The 20,301-nt window shown below is 35.1% G+C and overlaps 1 protein-coding gene across 2 annotated transcripts; it reads left to right on the plus strand.

The window, feature by feature from the left end:
- Positions 1–3,092: 3,092 nt before the first annotated feature.
- Positions 3,093–20,020, plus strand: LOC110928495 (K(+) efflux antiporter 4). Of its 2 annotated transcripts, XM_022171509.2 has the most exons (20): positions 3,093–3,544; positions 6,168–6,211; positions 7,416–7,474; positions 7,676–7,754; positions 8,497–8,558; positions 8,630–8,705; positions 8,886–8,960; positions 9,039–9,110; positions 9,267–9,350; positions 10,156–10,224; positions 10,300–10,377; positions 11,119–11,207; positions 13,768–13,864; positions 13,978–14,031; positions 14,907–15,002; positions 15,624–15,812; positions 17,862–17,939; positions 18,682–18,726; positions 18,855–18,944; positions 19,586–20,020. In XM_022171509.2, the coding sequence occupies exons 1-20, from the start codon at positions 3,316–3,318 to the stop codon at positions 19,664–19,666; spliced, it is 1,746 nt and encodes a 581-aa protein (XP_022027201.1). In that variant the 5' UTR covers positions 3,093–3,315; the 3' UTR covers positions 19,667–20,020. The 2 variants fall into 2 exon arrangements, with proteins under 2 accessions (XP_022027201.1, XP_035843215.1); XM_035987322.1 differs by lacking the exon at positions 14,907–15,002 and having other exon boundaries at positions 3,158–3,544.
- The last annotated feature ends 281 nt before the right edge of the window (positions 20,021–20,301 follow it).

Consider the following 20,301-nt stretch of genomic DNA (forward strand, 5'->3'; position numbering starts at 1 on the left):
TCACAATGCGCCGTATGCCGTTTTGGCTCAACTTCTTAAGGCCATCGCCATGCGCCTTACAAAGGCAAACAACAAAGACCACTACCCTTATAAGTCCAGAATCCCTCCTAGACGATCAACTCAACTAGAAGGCACACTGGACTGGGGGGATTTGAAGAGGTATGGTCCCAATTCCATGCACACATGGTAGGGACCACACCATTTTTTCCGTCCAACATGGCGCCTACATCAGCAAGTAAATCCAGAAGCTTCTGGAAGACGTCAATGTGGCACCAAAGATGCTCCTCCAGACAAAAAGGACAACACGTGTCACCAATATCCAGACACCATGTAGACTTGCGACGTTACCTGGGGGCAGATCGACAGCTGCAGTACTAAACCTCCTACATGGACCAACGACGGCGCGCCACGTGTACCACTATCCTGACCACAACAGAGGAGACCAAGAGGATATTCTCCTTGGTCGGACAGCTGGCGCCTAATCAGTGGCGGACTTAGAGTGTAAATAGGGGTAGCACGGGCTACTCCTCAACCCCGTCTCCGTAGTGTAAAAATACCCTTAACTCCATTTACGTAGTGTAAAAATAGCCCTCAACTCCGTTTCTGTTATATAAAGGATACCCCTGATCCTAAAAAAAGGATACCCCTAACCTTTTGGGCTAGTTCCGCCACTGCACCTAATAGCAGCTGACAAGGTCTCTCCTCCCTCCTTCACCCTCTGGCTATAAATAGGACCCTTCACCATTCAGGTTAAACATTCTGTGCTCCTTACTTTTCATCTACAACACACACTATTTCCTCCTCAGGGCAGTACTTATTCTCACGCCGGAGCCCGGTTAAGAGGGAAACCCCCCATATTCCCCTCTTAACGAGCTAATGATGTTACTGTTTTGCAGGATCTTGGTCTTAGACGAGTAGAGAAGGAGATTGAACCCACGTAAGAGACGACCCAGCTGGTTAACCTTCGGTGTTAACCAGTGTTTCATCAGTTTATCATTTTTGAAAATGATAGTTAAATAATCTAATTCAAAATTTTCATGAAAAATGACCGTAACTTGTCATGAACATTGAACACCCTACCTATTAGAAAACATATTGATACAATGAGCATGACTAGCTTAGGCAAATGTAGTCCTTTCATGTTTTACTTGGAAAAAAAACATTAAAACCAGAGATAATATAAATGAGAAAATATAAAAAAGTAATTTTATTTTTCGCATAATCAAGTTAATATGTTTATAATTGCTACATTCATAATAATAAAATAAGAAATTGTTAACTGAGTGCGGGCCATGTCCATTCAAATAATAAATTCAATCAAGTTTTTGCTAAATAAAGAATGAAAAAAGATTGCTAATTTAATGATGTAAAAACATAGATAATATAAATGAGAAGATATAAAAAATAATTTTAATTTTTGCATGATCAAGTTAAGAAAAGATAGAAAAACAAAGGAAAATCATAATTCATATATGATAAAATTCCATTCCATATTCCATTCCATATATGATAAAATTCAAACTAAATAAACAGTGAATTTAGGGTATATTAAAATATGGGGTATGGGGCGGGGTTGTGGCGTGGGTTGGGTACAAACGTTTAAGTCACCATCATGGGTGGGTTTGGGTTTCGGTGTGGCCCCTTGGGCGGGGGTTTCAGCCCGGGGGCGGGGGTTGTGGCATGGGTTGGGTAAAAACGCCCAAGTCACCACCCCGGGTGGGCTTGGGTTTCGGCGTGGCCCCTTGGGCGGGGGTTTCAGCCCGGGCGTTGGACGGGGCTATCAAGATGACATGACGGGATCTCATTGGCCAAGACAAGTAGTCGTTTGGGCTAGCCGTTGGCCAACGGCTATGTGTTTAAAAAAATATTCACTATAAATACTTACACTTCTATTCATTTTTTACCACTACTCCACCTCTTCTATAATCATCTCTATCTTATTTTTAAAAAAGATTCTCATCCAACCACAATACGAAAAATGAATCCTCATAATCGTGGTTTTGACCCGAATAATCCGTGGGCATTCCAAGAAACACATAGCCCAGCATCCAATCGTCCAATTGCTCCCTTTTTAATACACTCCACGATGCCGGATATGGCTGGTTACGCATCGTTTATCTCGAATCGTTTGAAGAATGATGTCGGTCGAAAACACCAATGCCTTTCGCGCAACGCGCGTCATTAAAAAACACTAGTTATATGTTTATAATTGCTACATTTATATTAATAAAATAAGATTTGTTAACCGAGCGTGGGCCAAGTCCATTCAAATAATAAATTCAATTAAGTTTAGGCTAAATAAAGAATGAAAAAGATTGTTAATCTAATGACGGTGGATTGTAAACGAATGATGTTTTTCTTTCATTTTCATAGTTCTCATCTCAAAAATATCGTGCCTCCTTTGATCGTTTCTTGAATTCTAACCTTCTTATTTTGTAACGACAACTTTCTTGTATTATGCTATCATATTCTCTAAATTGGAAAGCTCTGTTGCCTCACTCCAGCCAGATTATGTTGTATTAACCGGGCTCACCGCTTACGTTGGCTTCAGAGTTTGGCTTGGGCCTTCCCCAGGAACCATACCGTCGGCTGCCACTTGATAGTCGTTGTGCCACCACAAGAATAGAACTCTCTGGCGTAACACACAATGAGACGAAATGTTTAAAACCGTAAATCCTCCCAAATCGGTAATCTATTTGGTTTCGTTGTAAAACTTTTTCCACAAATCTTCAATCGGCCAATTCTGGAAACTTCAAACCACAGTGAGTTGTTTGCTTTACGCTTTTCTTTCTAAACCTTTGGTTTCGTTTTAATTTTTAATAGTTCTATTTCAGTTTAGTTTTCGATAATCAAAAACGGTAAGTAACTGTTTGGCTCATTGTTCGACCTACAAATCATGATTTGTTTCCCATAAAATAGGACATTTATAAATCATTGAATCCCATGAAAATGATTTTATAAATCTCTAGTAACTTTATAAAATGCTCTTTACATATCATTTGATTGTGTTGCTTGTATACTTTTATACAATCTTGTTTAACAATTTATCCTATAGTTATAAAAAATCCCAAACCTTTATTTACAATAGGGGCCAACACTTTACGTCAATTGAGAAACACTATTGGCATAATATACACTTCACCCTCATCCACTCCACACCACTGTATTAATATTTATTTAAATAATAATAATAATAACAACAATTCCACTCCGCCACACACCGCCGGTCTCCACCACCGACGGTGACGGTTAACTTTCACTACCACACCACAACACAACACTCCGCCGTTGTTATCCTCCATCCTCAACCTCACAATGTTGCGAAAACCGCAAATTCTCCACCTATTCATCTTCATCGTTGCCGATCTTCTCTGCTTTGCATGTTTAGTCGCATCTAGAGATTCGGTAGTTTTCAACGGAGACATTGACGCCGTTAACGTCACTTCTACTGGATCAAATAGATCTAAGGAAGATAGCGTTGCTGATATGTTCGATCGCGCTCTTGAAAAGGAGTTTACCGAGAACGATGATGAACAGTCTGACGGTTAGTTAGATCTGATTTTGTTTCGTTTTTGTTTGTGAATTGTGTTGTTTGTGTTAGGTTTAGTTGATTGTGATTTCTGATTTAGTTTGAAATTGTTAACTATGTCCTATGAGTTATTATGAGTAATTTAGGGCATGCAATTAGGTACATTTAGACTTTACGTCTATATATACTCAAACTAATTATAATTATGCTGTTTTTGTTAGGTTTAGTTGATTGTGGTTTCTGATTTAGTTAGAATTTGTTAACTAGAGAATTAGACCGTTTCTGTGAGTTATTTAGGGCATGCAATTAGGTATTTAGGTACATTTAGACTTTATGCCTATATATACTCAAACTAATTATAATTATGCTGTTTTGTTAGGTTTAGTTGATTGTGGTTTCTGATTTAGTTTGAAATTGTTAAGTGTTAACTAGAGAATTAGAGGTTCGTGTGAGTTATTTAGGGCATACAGTTGTGGGTACATTTAGAATTTATGTCTATATCTACCCAAACTTATTATGAGTAAAGTTCCCGTACAAATAACTTTAACGTACTAAAAGTATGAATAGCATGAAAAAGGAAAAAAAACACGGTGGCATTTTCGTAATTATTTGCTCGTAGGGTAAGCATCAAAATTACTCCACAAATGATCCTGTAGAGTAATTTTGTAGAATGTTCCTCTAGAGTAATTTTGATAAAAAAAACTAGACCTCACCAAAAAACCCCCAAAAACTTGCCGAGTAATTTTGATACACTTGTAGAGTAATTTTGATAGTAATTATCAAAATTACTCTGCAAGTTTTTGGGGGTTTTTTGGTGAGGTATAGTTTTTTGATCAAAATTACTCTACAGGAACATTTTACAAAATTACTCTACAAAGATCAAAATTACTCTACAAGATCATTTGTAGAGTAATTTTGATAATTACTAATAATTACGAAAATGCCACCGCGTTTTTTCAGCAAAACCTTCAGTTCATACGTTTTGTACGTTAAAATTATTTGTTTTTGATCTTTTGTCAACTTATTATAATTATGCTGTTTTTGCTAGGTTTAGTTGATTGTGGTTTTTGATTTAGTTTTAATTTATTTAACTGGAGAATCAGACGTTTCTGTGAGTTATTTAGGGCATACAGTTAGGTACATTTAGAAATTATTTGTATATTTACTCAAAGTAGTTATGTTGTTTCTGCTAGGTTTAGTTGATTGTGATTTCTGATTTAGTTTAAAATTGTTAACTAGAGAATCAGATGTTCCTGTGAGTTATTTAGGGCATGCAGTTAGGTACATGTAGAATTTATGTCTTTATTTACTCAAAGTAATTATGCTGTTTGTGTTAGGTTTAGTTGAAGTAACTGTTTGTGTTAGGTTTAGTTGAATATTGTTAACTAGAGAATAAGACGTTTCTGTGAGTTATTTAGGGCATGCGATTAGGTATTTAGGGTATACGGAGTGGTAGGTAAACTCATGCGGTAAACCACTTTACCGAATAGGTAAACCACTGCCATCAACCACTTTACCGAACAAGATCATGCAATGCGGTGAACCTTCACTGATTCGGTGAGAGGGATGGAAGAGGGGGGGGGGGGGGAGATGGGTGTGTGGTGGGGTCCATTCCTTCTCAACCAATCACACATCTTTCCCTTTTTTTAAATAGTTTACCTAAACCCCATTAGGTAAACCACCACCAACGTTTTTGAGCATTAGGTAACTTATTTAGGTGAATTGACATGGCAATGTGTGATTGGGTGAATTAGGAGTTTACCTATTTGGAATAGGTAACCACTCCCTTCACCCTTAGGTACATTTAGAATTTATGACTATGTTTACTCAAATTATTCATGCTGTATCTGTAGGTTTAGTTGATTGTGATTTCTGATTTAGTTAATAAGACGTTTTTGTGAGTTATCTAGGTCATGCAATTAAGTATTTTAAGTACATTTAGAATTTATGTCTATATTTACTCAAGCTAATTATGCTGCGTCTGTGAGGTTTAGTTGATTGTGTTATTTAGTGTGAAATTGTTAACTGGAGGATCAGATGTTCCTATGATTTATTTAGGGCATGCAATTAGGTACATTTTATGTATTCATCTAGTCAAATTAGTTATGCTGTTTCTGCTAGGTGCCTAGGTATAGTTGATTGTGATTTCTGATTATGTTTGAAATTGTTAACTAGAGAATCAAAGGTTCCTGTGAGTTATTTAGGGCACGCAACTATGTACATTTAAAATGTGTCTATATTTACTCCAACTAATTATGCTGTTCCTGCTAGGTTTGGTTGATTGTGATTTCTGATTTAGTTTGAAATTGTTAACGAATCAGACGTTCCTGTGAGTAATTTAGGGCATGCAATTAGGTACATTAAGAATATATGTCTTTGTTTACTCAAACTAATCATGCTGTTTGTGTTAAATTTAGTTGATTGTAATTTCTAATTAGTTTGCTATTGTAGACTAGATGATCACACGCTCCTACTTTTTGAGATTATTAGGATTTAGGACGGGCAATTAGATGTCTTTGGAAATCATTTTTATTAATTTACCCACACTAGGTGTTACGTGTGTGAAATCATAATTGAAAATTGGTGCTATGCATAAATAACACGTACCTTACTTTGCATTATAATCTGTCTTACTCAGCTACTGATCCTGGGAGCTTCAATAACAGTGTGGCAGGGCAACAGGTATGTCATGTGATCTTTAGATTAGGGGTTTTTGCATGTAAGTTTCAGACTTGTTGGCTAGAAAAGCAAACCGTAGACATAAAATGCCATTGATTATCTTTTTTTGAACCATAAGTATCATTATATTTATTTCAAAAGATAACATGGCTCATTTAGGTCTTATGTTGTATTTTTGTTGTGATCGGTCTTATTCACAACACCAACCCTAGGGTTAGTGATCGATGTTTCTGGTGACTACCAATACTTATTTGTCGGTTGGCTTTAGCTTTTACATGTTTTAGAGATCCTCAAATGTTTAGTTATTGTTAACTCTGACATTAATGTATATCAGCATATGTATGTATGTCCACTGTTGTCAATAGCAAAGATAGCGTTCGCTACATAGCGGAGCAACCTTTTCTCGAAACCTGATGATTAGCGACTCCATAGCGTGAATATAGCGGGATTTTAGGTTTTTTTTTTTTGTTTTAATATAAATAGCGATGCCCGTTACGTTTTTTTTATGATTCAATATAACTATTTAATATAATAGCGTATTAGATGAAATATACATGTACAAACAACATATTTTAATAAATTATACAAATAAAAATTTTCTTAAATTTTCTTCTAGTGTATCGCTAAACATGAAACAGCGCCCATTATTTCATCGCTATCGTTACGTAGCATATAGGTAGCTTGTCGCTATCGGGCGCCATAGTTGTCAATAGCGGTCACTATGGTTGCTAGCGAATATCGTAGCGTAGGTCGTAGGTTGCTTCAGGGTATGTAGCCATAAATTGCGGGATTTCAGTTATTTTTTTATTTTTAAATATAAATAGCGATTAAATATAGCTATAAAATAGCTGGATTTTAGGTTTTTGTTAGATATACATGTAAAATAGTGTATATACCAGGGTACTTTGATATAATTTTATTTCTAGTGTATCACTATTTATAAAATAGCGCCCGCTATTTATCGCTATTCGCTATGTAGCATATAGGATTATAGGTACCTTAACGCTATTTGTTGCTATTCGGCTATTCGCCATTAACAACTATGTCGTCCACTATTCGTTTTTGACAACTATGGAAAGTATTAATGTAATCTATATATCATCTACTCGGAAAACCCTTGGTTTTGCATTATATTTATATCTTTCATTTTTTAAGAACAGGGTCAGGAGTGTTTTATTATAATTCTCTTACATGTTTGACATGTCAGGCAGTTTTGGAAACTGTTGCTAGAGTCACGTCGAAGAGAAATGAAAGCAAAGAGGAGAAGTATGTGCTGCTCATTGTATTTACTTTTCTCTTTTGTAACAAACTAGTTTGCACTTTGCTCAAAACAATACATGTAGCTCTTATATTAGGTCGTTTTCGATTTCGATGAGAAGACATTTGATATGTTCTCCATTTCTCTTGCTCCTTGGTTTTACGGAAGTCAAAAGCCTAATATGCATAATGTTTTTACTTGTATTGTAGGTCGTTTCAGCTTCATGATGTTTTCAATTTGGAAAATGAGAACCGTCCTGAAGATACACCAAGACTGATAGACAGCAAAGTAATGTTTTATCCTTTCAATTAGGCTTGTAAACGAACCGAACGTTCATGAACTTGCTCGGCGGGAAGTTCGTTTATGTTCATTTATTTAGTAAACGAACGGACATTAACAAAAATTATTTGTTCATTTAATTAAATAAACGAACATGAACACACGTGTTGTTTGTTCATTTATGTTCACGAACGTCCGTTTATGTTTGTTCGTTTATATTTTAGTAAATACATATGGAGTTATATTTATACGAATATAAACATAAAATAGGCTTTCTAACTACTTATATACATACAACTAATTGATAATTGGGCTTTCCACTAATAAAAATAAGCTTTCCATAAAAACTTATCGTAATTAATCAATAATTTATATAAAAAAGCTACTTTATGTCCGTTTATGTTTGGTCAATTATGTTCATTTGTGTTGTTTTATGCTTGTTAAATTATCTTCGTTTAAGTTTGTTTGTTTTTGTTCATTTTACGTTTGTGAACAGTTTGTTTAGATTTTAAACTAACAAACATAAACGAACATGCCCATTTTCTTAATGAATGAACACGAACAACAGAATTTGTTCGATTATATATTTGTGTTCGTGATTATATATTTGTGTTCGTTCGGTTCATTTACAGGCCTACTTTCAAGCCTAGTGCTTAGAATAAAATGTTCTTTTCAGTTATTTGTTTGTTTTTGCATGTGAAATCTATATTCGATATCAAGGAACTGATCTTATACTGCATTCTTTACTCAGAGCAATGTCTTTATCATGTCTAATCCCAAATCTAAGTATCCTGTGCTACAATTAGACATAAGGTACGTCTCGTAGTTCAATTTTTTTTTTCTTCTGAAATTTGGTAGCTAATTTCTATTTTTAATTGTAACAGATTGATATCTGATTTGGTTGTTGTCATTGTTTCTGCAACCTGTGGTGGCATTGCATTTGCTTGTGCTGGGCAGCCGGTCTGTTCATTCTTACATTATCTGTTAATCGCTCGTTATGTTATTCTTTTTCAAAATAATCTCTTCCTGAAACTTGCAGAATGTGCTAACGGTGTCGTCCTATTCTTAAAAGACCTATTAAGCATATAATTCATTTTTTCATTATTCTAACACCTATATATACACATCAAAATCATGCAGGTTATTACGGGATATTTACTTGCAGGATCTGTGATTGGACCAGGTGGACTTAGCTTTGTTAATGAGCTGGTTCAGGTGATGTCTTCAGGATTGTTATAATTTATCAGATTAAATTACAATTTTGACGTATACCTTATGCTCTTAATTATGCAGGTGGAAACTTTTGCTCAATTTGGTGTCATTTTTCTTCTTTTTGCATTGGGATTGGAGTTCTCAGCAGCAAAGGTTTCTCAACCTCCTACTTCTGTGCACGTGCACACATAGATTAAGAATCACATAACTTGCATAAAGAAAAGAAACGTTTAAAATTGCATATCTTTAATTTATTTTTGTGTGTGTGACACACTCTCATAATCAAGTTTTCACTTTTGTTAATTGCAGCTTCGTGTTGTCAGAACAGTTGCTATCTTAGGAGGTTTTCTCCAGATACTTCTTTTTATGTGTTTGTCTGGAGTAATCGCTATGGTATGTATCTCTTCTATAAATTTCTCTGCTCTTATAACAAGGTTTTTTTATGACAATAAACGAAAATTCTTCATTGAATTAGTCTCATGCTATGCAGTTAATATCGGTGATATATCGGTTATCTGTCCCCATGTAAAATATCGGTGTCAAATATCGGTAGCGATATTATCGGCGATATTGACCGATATGTCACCGATTTCCCGATATCAGTACCTTTCTTTTTAGTTCTACCAGCCGTCTTTCTTCTTATTGCTGCTATTAGTGTTTTAAGTCTTAATTGTTAGTGTTAAATGTTAGTTGTCTTAGTTGTTAATTGTTAGTGTTAAATGTAGTGTTTTAAGTCTTAATTAGTTCCTACTAGGTAAAATTGTTAGTGTTTTGCAAGATGCAAAAGGTTAATTTGTTAATGGTAGGAGAGTATATATCTCAAATTGCTAACTGTTAGTGTTAAATTGCTATATATAAAAATTCTGCATGATATTAAATTTACGGATATCCCACCGCGATAGCCTATATCTCAAACATCGGTCCTTGACCGATATCCGATTTTTTTTACCGCATTAACTGCATAGCTTTAAAAGTGATTATGTATGTGCAGGCAGCCCAAGTATTCAACTTTTTTCATTAAGGCCACATTTTGTATTGAAACTAGTTTATAGGCTACCCAAGTATGTATCTTGGTTCATTAAACACCCTTAACTTTTTTTCTTTTTTCAAAAATGCCCTTTTTAATAAAAAATTCTTTTAGAAAACCCTTGATATCACCTACACCTTATTTTATACGAGCATGCAATTTCTTTTGTAGTTATGTGGTGGTGAAGCTTCTGAAGGTGTGTTTGTTGGGGCCTTTCTCTCCATGTCATCAACAGCAGTGGTAGTTATATATATCATAACTGAACATTCAAGCCATTTATTGAATTTATTTTAAAAATGTCTTGGTATACCATAGGTTTTGAAGTTTCTGATGGAAAAGAATAGTATTAGCACTCTCTATGGGCAAGTCACTGTTGGTACCCTTATTTTGCAAGTAAGTTTCTTCTTTATTTTATTCGGTGAAGTGGTAATAGAAAAGACAACCATTAAGGTGGCATTCTAGAGATTTTAGATCCATTTGTCAATGGGTTAATTCAGTTATGTTTTATTAATGGGTCAAATGTGTAACAAAACCTAAAAAGGAAACATGCCAATGGGTTGATTGTTCAACGTGTACTTCTGATGCATGAAACCTCCTAAATGGTTTTACGCAACAAAATTCATTTCTTAATGAAATAATAAATTTTCCTTGTAATCGCATTTTACACACTTAGCGGGTGTTTGGGTTAACTTTTTGTAAGTAGCCTCATAGCTTATTGTATTATGATAAAGCTCATTAGTGTTTTTTTGTCCACATTACTATTTTAGTTTTTTGCAAAGTTATTTTCTACCTTTTAAATGATGGATAGTTGTTATTACTAGTTTTCTCATTTACTTTTAATTTTCATTATCATATTGCATTCCAATGGTATCTTACTGTCTTAAATGCGTCAATGGTAAAAATGTAAAACAGGCTTTCTGTTAACTAAAAATTGCATTAACTGCAAATATCTTAATTTGTTTTTGTTTGTGGACAATAAGTTTGGGAATGAGGGAGCATTATTTATAAGAAGATATTATATTTGGATAAAAGTGTTTTTGGTCAACCTGGCTTGACCCATTTCAGCATGAATCAAAGAATTATTACTCATTTGATGTAAAGACTTACCTTTAGTAATGTATCTTAATGCGACAGGATTGTGCGGTGGGTTTGTTATTTGCACTACTTCCAATCCTTGGTGGTACTTCTGGAATTCTTGAAGGCATGTTATCTATGACAAAGACGTAAGTAAATGAACCTGAACCTCTATGAATATAGTACATATGATGACATTTTCCATATTTTACCAAATACATGCATAACTGTAAATAAATATTGCATTCTAAGTTTTTAAACAGCCTCACCTGATAAAGCAAACAGATATAATGTGGTGAACTGTGTTTCTTTTTGTATGAGGATGTTTAATTTATTCTTGATGAAGCACATATGAATTTTAATTGGACTTATTTCTGATGTTTTATCAGTTAACTTTGTACAAGATGTGGCAAAACAAAATGGCTGGGTCGGGTCTACCTGAAACATCTTTTGTCCTTGATTTTTAAACTTTTGTAATAAATATTTTGTGTCATATATGATTAAAAAAGGTTATATTACATCAGTGATGATCTATCTATACCGTATAATAAAAGAAAAACGATGGGGGACACGTGTCATTTATTGGAGCCATCAACTTTTTGGTATTCCCGCTTCTCTCTCCTACTTAATTATGGGTATTTTTCTATGTTGTCAAAGACGCAAGGCGCAGGCGAGGCGCATCGGTCTCGCCCGGAGCCTAGGCGCAAAAAAAGAGTGGGTTTTTTTAAGAAAAGCGCACAGAGAGAAAAAAAAATATAAAAAAAAATGTTATGCTTTGATAATAAATAAGATTCCACATATAAAATTAAAAAAACTATTATACATGCCATTTAAGATCATGTAGCTAATAGTTTTGCACGCGTGAGGCAGTTTTGCACGCACTCGGTTTCGTTTTTAATGGTCATTTGTGCTGTTTTACCTTTTTCCCTGCGCCTCAACAACGTTTTTTTGCGCTAGGCGCGCGCTTTTTGCGCCTCAGCACCGTTTTTTCAAAAAAATCCCAGTTTTGCGCCTAGGCTACCACCAGGCGCTATAGGTGCGCCTCGCTGCGCCCGGGCGCCTAGGCGCGCACTTTTTGCGCTTTTGACAAATAGGTATTTTTTTAATTAAAGATACCAAATTAATTTAATATGATTTTAATTATTAATTTCTTAAATAAACTTATGTTTTTAACTTAAAAGCGTCACCAAGTTCAAAATTATGTTGGTTAAAATATTAAAAAAGAAGAATATGAAGATAATGGTTTTTATATATGATCTTAAAAAATAATTCAAATAGTTAATGTGGTTAGATTGTAAGAATGGTAAAAATACAATATGTTAAATATTAAAAAAATAGGTGGTACTAAAAAAACAAAGTTAATACCCAATTGAAAGAAATAACGTTTTAAAATTTAACTTAACAAAATTTATAACTGTCACGTCAATGTTCCTTTTTTTTAAATACATATCTTGACGACTGTATATGTTAACAAATTACATTATATTTTATTCTGTTAGTATAATACATGAGTTTACTCAACCGTAACTTTTTTTATTACTAATTATATAGCATTCATAGTTGTCAATAGCGGCTATAGCGACCGCTATAGCACGCTATGTAGCGAAGCGACCAAGTGTCGCTATTTGGGTCATAGCGAGCGTGAATAGCGACAGTTAGTTTTTTTTGATGTAAATAGCAATTAGATATAGCTATAAAATAGCTGGATTTATAGGTTTTTGTTAAATATACATGTAAAATAGCATATATACCAAGGTATTTTGATATAATATACATATAAAAATTTTCAAAATTCTTTTTCTAGTGTATCGCTATATATAAAATAGCGGTCGCTATTCGCTATGTATAGGGGTGTAAACGAGCCGGGCCGAGCTCGGCTCGTTAGGTTTTAATGAAGCTCGAGCTCGAGCTCGGCTCGGTTTGAGCCTACTTCTTTGAGCTCGAGCTCGGCTCGCGAGTAAAACCCAAAGCTCGAGCTCGGCTCGAATCGGCTCGAACTATTTTGAGAACAACCTTAAACGAGCTAAAAGCTCGGCTCGAGCTCACTTCAACATCGCTTAAACGAGCCAAAGCTCGGCTCATCAATGTTATCATCGTTATTAATATATTATATATATAAAAATTAAAATTTTGTATGGGCTCGTTTAGGCTCGCGAGCCTAAACAAGCTTTGTATTTCAGGCTTGAGCTCGGGCTCGATAACAAAACGAGCTCTATTTCAGGCTCGAGCTCGGGCTCGGGCTCGTTAAGGCTCAGCTCGTTCGAGCTTTTAACCGAGCCGATCACGAGTAGCTCTCGAGCCTCTGGGCTTGTTTACACCCCTAGCTATGTAGCATATAGGTCCCTTATCGCTATTTGTCGCTATTTGCTATTAAAAACTATGATAACATTACATTATCAACCCGTGTAATACACGGGATTATAACCTAGTTATGTTAATATAATGATTTAGGAGGGTTTAAGCATTAAAAATTACACTTTCGGTGAGTTTCAACTTTCAGCACATTTCCTTTTAGTTATTTTTGTAATTCTACCTGTTTGGCCTATTAGAAATCAGACATATCCTATATTGACCCTTTCTGTGTATATAAATGTGTCAAAATTGCCAATGTTCAATGTCCCTTTCTAGCTAATTATTTGTTTATAAAGTTACTTATTTTATACGAACTCTCTCTTCCATTGTACATTCTCTAATGACTTCTGTTATCAGGTTGTTGACTTTAGTTATATTCTTGGCTGTTTTATCGGTATTTTCCCGCACTTGTATACCTTGGTTTTTCAATCTTATGATACGCCTATCATCTCAGGTATTCTGTGTCCCTTTCTAACTAATTAATCTATGCTCTGTTTCCTAAAATGATTGCTATTGTCTTTCATTATGTTTCATATGTTTTAATGTTACTTCATTGACAATTTGCAGACCAATGAGCTTTATCAGTTGGCATCTGTCGCATTCTGCTTAATAGTTGCATCGGTTAGCTCCACTGCTCTTTTTACACTTTGGCATTATGTTTTTTAAAGGTGGCGACCATGACCAGTTTACTTACTTACGAGTGGGTTGTGTTTTATCTCATACGGGTCAAATGGATCGGAATTTTTTTTATCTAAAAGGAAATGGGTCGTATGGGTTTATGGGCTGAAAGTCACTACAGTTCTCTTTGATTAAAATGCCATTTTCGTCCCCGAGGTTTGGCCAGTTTTGCGACTTTCGTCCAAAGGTTTGTTTTACTGCATCTGGATCCAAAAGGTGTGAAATTTTGTCATTTCCATCTGGCTCATTAACTCCATCCAATTTTCTCCGACAAGTAAGGGGCATTTCCGCCTTTTTTGTTAACTTAAAGGGCAATCGGTCTTTTTTCACTTTATGTACAAGCATTTAAAATACCCATATTAAATAAAAAACAAAAATAATATAGGTAAAAAGACGAAAATGCCACTGACTTAACAGAGAAAAATGGATGGAGTTAACGGGCCGGATGAAAATGGCAAAATTTCAAACCTTTTTGATCCAGATGCGGAAAAACAAACCTTTGGACAAAAGTTGCAAAACTAGCCAAACCTCAGGGACGAAAATGGCATTTTACTCATTCTCGTTTGATGCATCCACCCCTTAAATTATTTTTGTTCAAAGATCTAGATTATTATTGTGATAATATCGTTTTTGTGATCCTAATTGACAATTTTATAAAAAAACACCAATTACCCAACCCTACCGACCCGTTCATCTTGAAATTATTAATGCTTTTGCATCTTATTTGACGTAATTACTTATACTTGCTTTCACATCCGCTACTGTCTGATGATAACGTAGTTAGAATATCTCTAAGAAAGGCTTATTTATGATTTCAGTGTAGTGACAAGTTGGGTCTAAGCCTTGAACTGGGTAGCTTTGCTGCTGGAGTGATGATATCAACAACTGATCTTGCTCATCATACTCTTGAACAAGTAATATTAACTCATCAATGTGGGCTCAACAATTATTACAGAGTTAACCGCCATTTTCGTCCTTGTGGTTTGTCCAATTATGACAGTCCAGGCCAAATTTCAAATTTGTACCATCTCCGTTTCTGACATTCTTGAAACGTGCCAGTTCCGTCCATAAAACCAACCTCTGTTAAAACCTGCTGTTTAATGAAGGCTAAAACCGACATTTTCTTTTTTATTTTCCTTTTTTAGTTTAAGAGAATAAAAAAAGAAAATGACGTTTTTACCCTTCATTAAACAGCAGGTTAACAGAGGTTAGTTTTTTTGGACGGAACTGACATGTTTCAAGATTGTCAGGGACGGAAATGGTACAAATTTGAAATTTGGCCTGGACTGACATGATTGGACAAACCACAGGGACGAAAACGGCAGTTAACTACTTAACTCATTATTATATTCATTTTCTTCTTACAAATAAGTCTGGTATCCTTTTCAAGAACCAAATTTGTAAAATTTTATGTGGCAAGTAGCTGACAATAGGGTGGCCTTGTAAAACATTATCGTCTGTGGCATGCTTTAAAGAGACTTGTTTCACTATAGTCAAGAGCATACACAGCTTACTAATTTATTTATTTGTTTTAGGTTGAACCCATTCGCAATTTCTTTGCTGCACTTTTCCTTGCGAGCATTGGGATGCTTATTCACGTTCAATTTCTATGGAACCACATTGATATTCTACTAGCAGCAGTTATACTGGTAGTTGTAATAAAGACTTTCGTAGTTGCTATTGTTGTCAAAGGATTTGGATACACTAACAAGACCGCTCTTCTTGTAAGCGTTTCTGCTACTTTTTGTATGTTACTTACTTAAGAGGTGGCGAAACGATCGGGTTGGGTAACCGGTAAAAACGAGTATTTATCTTTTCTCCAATTTTTAAGTTTTATTCAGTAAACAGTCATTGTGTCGAGCTAGGGGTGCAAACGAGCCGAGCGGCTCGCAAGCCTTATTGAGCCCGAGCCGAGCTTGAGCCTAAAATAAAGCTCGTTTATTTATCGAGCCTGGCATGTGAAGCCCGTAAGGCTCGTTGAGCCTTAGTGTAATATTAGCTTTTGTTAATATTTAATAACATTTCCCTTTATTTAAAGTTGTCTAGTAAACGAGCCGATCCGAGCATATTTAAACTTGTTTACGATCTGAGCCCGAACCTAAAATAAGCTTGTTTAGTAAACGAGCCTGAGCCCGAGCTTCACTTATGGAGCTCGCGAGCCTAAACGAGTCTATTATTTTTATTTGATATATTAGTATTAACTAATAGATTATAAACGAGCCGAGCCCGAGCTTGAGAAACTACGAACGAGCCAAGCTCGAGCTTTGAAAACAAAGCTCGAACCGAGCTCGAGCTCTCATAAGTAATCAAGCTCGGGCTAGGCTTGGCGTGTTTGCACCTCGAGTACGATTCCAATAAGTAATATAGTTTCAGACTACAGTAATAATCTAATATTTATTGATTTTTGAGGTTATACACATTAGAAATACACTTTGGGAGACGTTTGACCTGTTCAACCTTTTCTTTTTAGCGAAAACTAGAATTGAGACCCGCCGCAATGCGGCGGGGATTCTTTAGTTATAACTAAGTAGACCTAGGACCTGCACGTTATGTTAAACCTGTCAAACGGGAAAAAAATAGAAGATGTAAAAACGTTCATCCATGCGCGCACGTTGCGTCGTGGTAACTCGCAAAATTTAGAACGAAACGTAAAAACGTTAAACCAAAGATGCACGTTACGATGTGTTAAGTCACAAAATTTAGAACCAAGCATAAAGCGGAAAATTTGCGGAAAATAAAAACTATAAAGGATCAAAGTTGAAAGTAAAAAAAAGTTGTGAGGATAGATTACAAAAGATAAAAAGTTTTGGGTTAAAAGTAAAAAAAAAACAAATAGTTTTGGGTTAAAAGTAATTTATGAAATACTTTTGGGTGAAAAGTAAAAAAAAAATCAATTTTTTTTTAAAACCCCTAAAGTCAAGGTTACGACAACCATATACATAACAATTTTTTTCTTTGGGAAACCCACAAAGCACACCCCGCGTTACGGCAGGGCGTAAAACGTTGTCAAATAGTACTAATGTCACACCACCAACACTAACTCGACCTAGGATCTGCGTGTTGCGACGAACCTTTCAAATATGAAAAATAGAGGTAAAAACGTTGAACCACACATGCACGTTGCGCCGTGTTAACTTGCAAAATTTGAAACAAAACATAAAAAAGTTGAACCACACTCATACGTTGCGTCGTATTAACTCGAAGAATTTAGAACTATACGTAACGAAACGTAAAAAACGTTAAACCAAAGACGAAAAGTATAATTGACAAAAGTTGTGAAGTTAAATTGCAAATAATGAAAACTTTTGAGTTAAAGTTAAAAAAACAAATTTTGTAGGATTAAAATTGCAAAAGTCACAAACCTTTGGGTTAAAACAAAAAAAAAACAAGTTTTTTTTTTGAGAAATCCCCAAAGCAAAAATTACAAGTGTTTATGCATGAAAAAGTTACTTATTAATATATGGAATAATTTATATTTTAGCCATTTGGCCCGGGACACTTTCTCGAATTTTTAAATAACATCTTTTTGTAAACAGTTAGTGTGTATACTATATACTATGATAATCTAGTTTTTGGAATAAAACAATATAGGTTTGTTGTATGCTTAAAAATCTCTTTGGGAGACTTTTAACACAACCTGAACCGAAATGGGTCGAAATTGTCACCTCTACTTCAACTGGGGCATGCTTGTTGTATATGTGTGTATATATATTACATATAATATAATATTTGTGTTTATTGCCAAATGAGTCTTAGTTAATGTCTTGATGTAGGTTGGAATGTCCCTTGCGCAAATTGGGGAATTTGCGTTTGTTCTCCTAAGCCGTGCCTCCAATCTTCATCTTATTGAGGTAATATGTCGATCCAACATGTTTTATACCACTTTTTGGTTAGTACGTTACCTAACAGAGGCATTTTCAAACCATTGTTTTTGTAATCATAGATAACATGGTAACCATTATATTATATTATATATACTATAAATATGCTATTTTGTCACATCAACCAACTTTCGCATTAACCAATTTTACCCCCTCAACTTTAATAATGACATGTTTAGCCCCATAACTAAAACAACTTTAGCCCTTCAACTTTAATATTAAACAACTTTAGCCCTTAACTTTAATAATGACATGTTTAGCCCCTCAACTTTAATAATGACATGTTTAGCCCCTCAACTTTAATAACAACATGTTTAGCCCCTCAACTTTAATAATGACATGTTTAGCCACTCAACTGTAATAATGACATGTTTAGCCCCTTAACTAAAACATCAAACAACTTTAACTCTTGCGATTTGCTTATTTTTATCTACGTTTTGAACCCACTGCAGAGTGCAGGTGGTAACCCACTAGTTTACCAAAAAAATGGGCAAAAAGTGTTTACGTGTCAATCTGGACCAGCCTTTTTGACCCTTGCTAAAATTGACCCGTTTAGCCCTTTTAACCAGAACTCATTTTGACCTGGCTTCTTGCCACCTCTAACAGTACTGGAAAGAGATTCATAAAACACTCGTTTTCAGTTCTTCCTCTTATAGTTTTAAAATGTCAACATCATTCGGTTGATATCATGACTAAGTTATCTGTTTTGCAGGGTAAATTGTACTTACTGCTTCTCGGCACAACAGCTCTCAGCCTGGTATGTAAATCTTATCCGTTTAGTTTTCTATGTTCTATAAAGAGAAATTCTACAATATGTTGGTGTTAGTAGCATCACAAAACCAGCGACATGATATTAAGAGTTTTTTTTTCTTTTTCTTTTTGCAGGTGACGACACCGTTCCTTTTTAAACTGATTCCTGCTGTTGTACATCTTGGAGTATTATTGCGTTGGTTCTCACCCGATATCCCCACAGAGGTGATGTTTTTTTCTCAAATAAGTTTTACCACAAAAGTTCTATAGGTTGTATGCCATGCCATCAATGCATCATTATAATACAAGCTTTCTTGTACCATAGTACAGGTGACAATTTCGACCCGTGGTTGACACGGGTTATGTTTTATCTTTAACATTCAACGTTAGATAAAGATGAAACAGTCAAATGGGTCGAATGGGTTGGGTGTTTTATCTTTAACATTCAACGTTAGATAAAGATGAAACAGTCAAATGGGTCGAATGGGTTGGGTGTCACCCAAATCGTAATCGTATTTTTAGTGCATAAAACATGCGACTTTTTTTTTTCTTTCAAAAAGTAATTTATAAAGGCTTTGTTGTATACGCACATAGTCGGTGGATCTTTTTTTCGGTGATTATATCCTTGGAATTTAAAACGTAATGAAAATGCTCTTTTTAGAAAGTTGCAGCTTTTAGTTATACGAAAAAGGACTTTGTTTAAAGTAAAGGCTAGCGATTTTATCGAAAAGTTTTATCTACTGTCCCGTTTCTGCTACATTTGTTACATAGTCCAACTGGCCCGCCCATTTAGCCAACTCTCTCTCTCTCTATATATGTATTCTAATCGTTCGCCAAATTATGACATCTCTTTTTTGTTATTCCAGATTCTATTTAAAGGAGAACTGATGCGTTCAGACACTGCCAAACGTATTAGTTTAATGATAGACACTTCTCATGATTCATAACATCTCGCTAAATGTAAATTACAAAAAAAAGGATGTTACTCAAACGGAACGAGGTTAAATGCAGATAGAGTTGACCCGATCTTGAAGTCAAACCTGAGGTCACCTCCAACCCACCCTTTTTTCTACGGAGTAAAAAATATAGCCATACGCCTCACATAACCGAGCCATCATCACTATGTATATATGTAGATATACCCCTTAGATAATTCAGATTTCAGTTAACTTTTGTAGAGATTGTCGGTTTTGTTATGTAGTTTGAATGGGTTTTGTTTTCTATTCCACGGGATCTGTATGCTACGAACAATGTTCTAACGAGTCTAATTCCATTAAGTAGTTTTTGAATTGGTTTGTTTCTCTTGTGGTTAGTAAAGGATTGTTTGTGTTCATCGTATATGAACTTGGTTTGTTTCACTTGTGGTTAGTCAAGGATTGTTTTTGGTTAGTAGTTTTTGAATTGGTTTGTTTCCTTGGTTAGTCAAGGATTGTTTGTGGTTAGTAGTTTTTGAATTGGTTTGTTTCTCTTGCAAGATGGGTTCATGGGTTCCCGAACCTGGTTCGAGATGGATTTCTTTAATGTTGCACAAGTTTCTAGAAAGGTAAATGGTCTATTATTGGATGGTGGGTTAAAATGAGTA

Source organism: Helianthus annuus, chromosome 3, assembly GCF_002127325.2.
Source record: "Helianthus annuus cultivar XRQ/B chromosome 3, HanXRQr2.0-SUNRISE, whole genome shotgun sequence".
Classification (NCBI taxonomy): domain Eukaryota; kingdom Viridiplantae; phylum Streptophyta; class Magnoliopsida; order Asterales; family Asteraceae; genus Helianthus; species Helianthus annuus.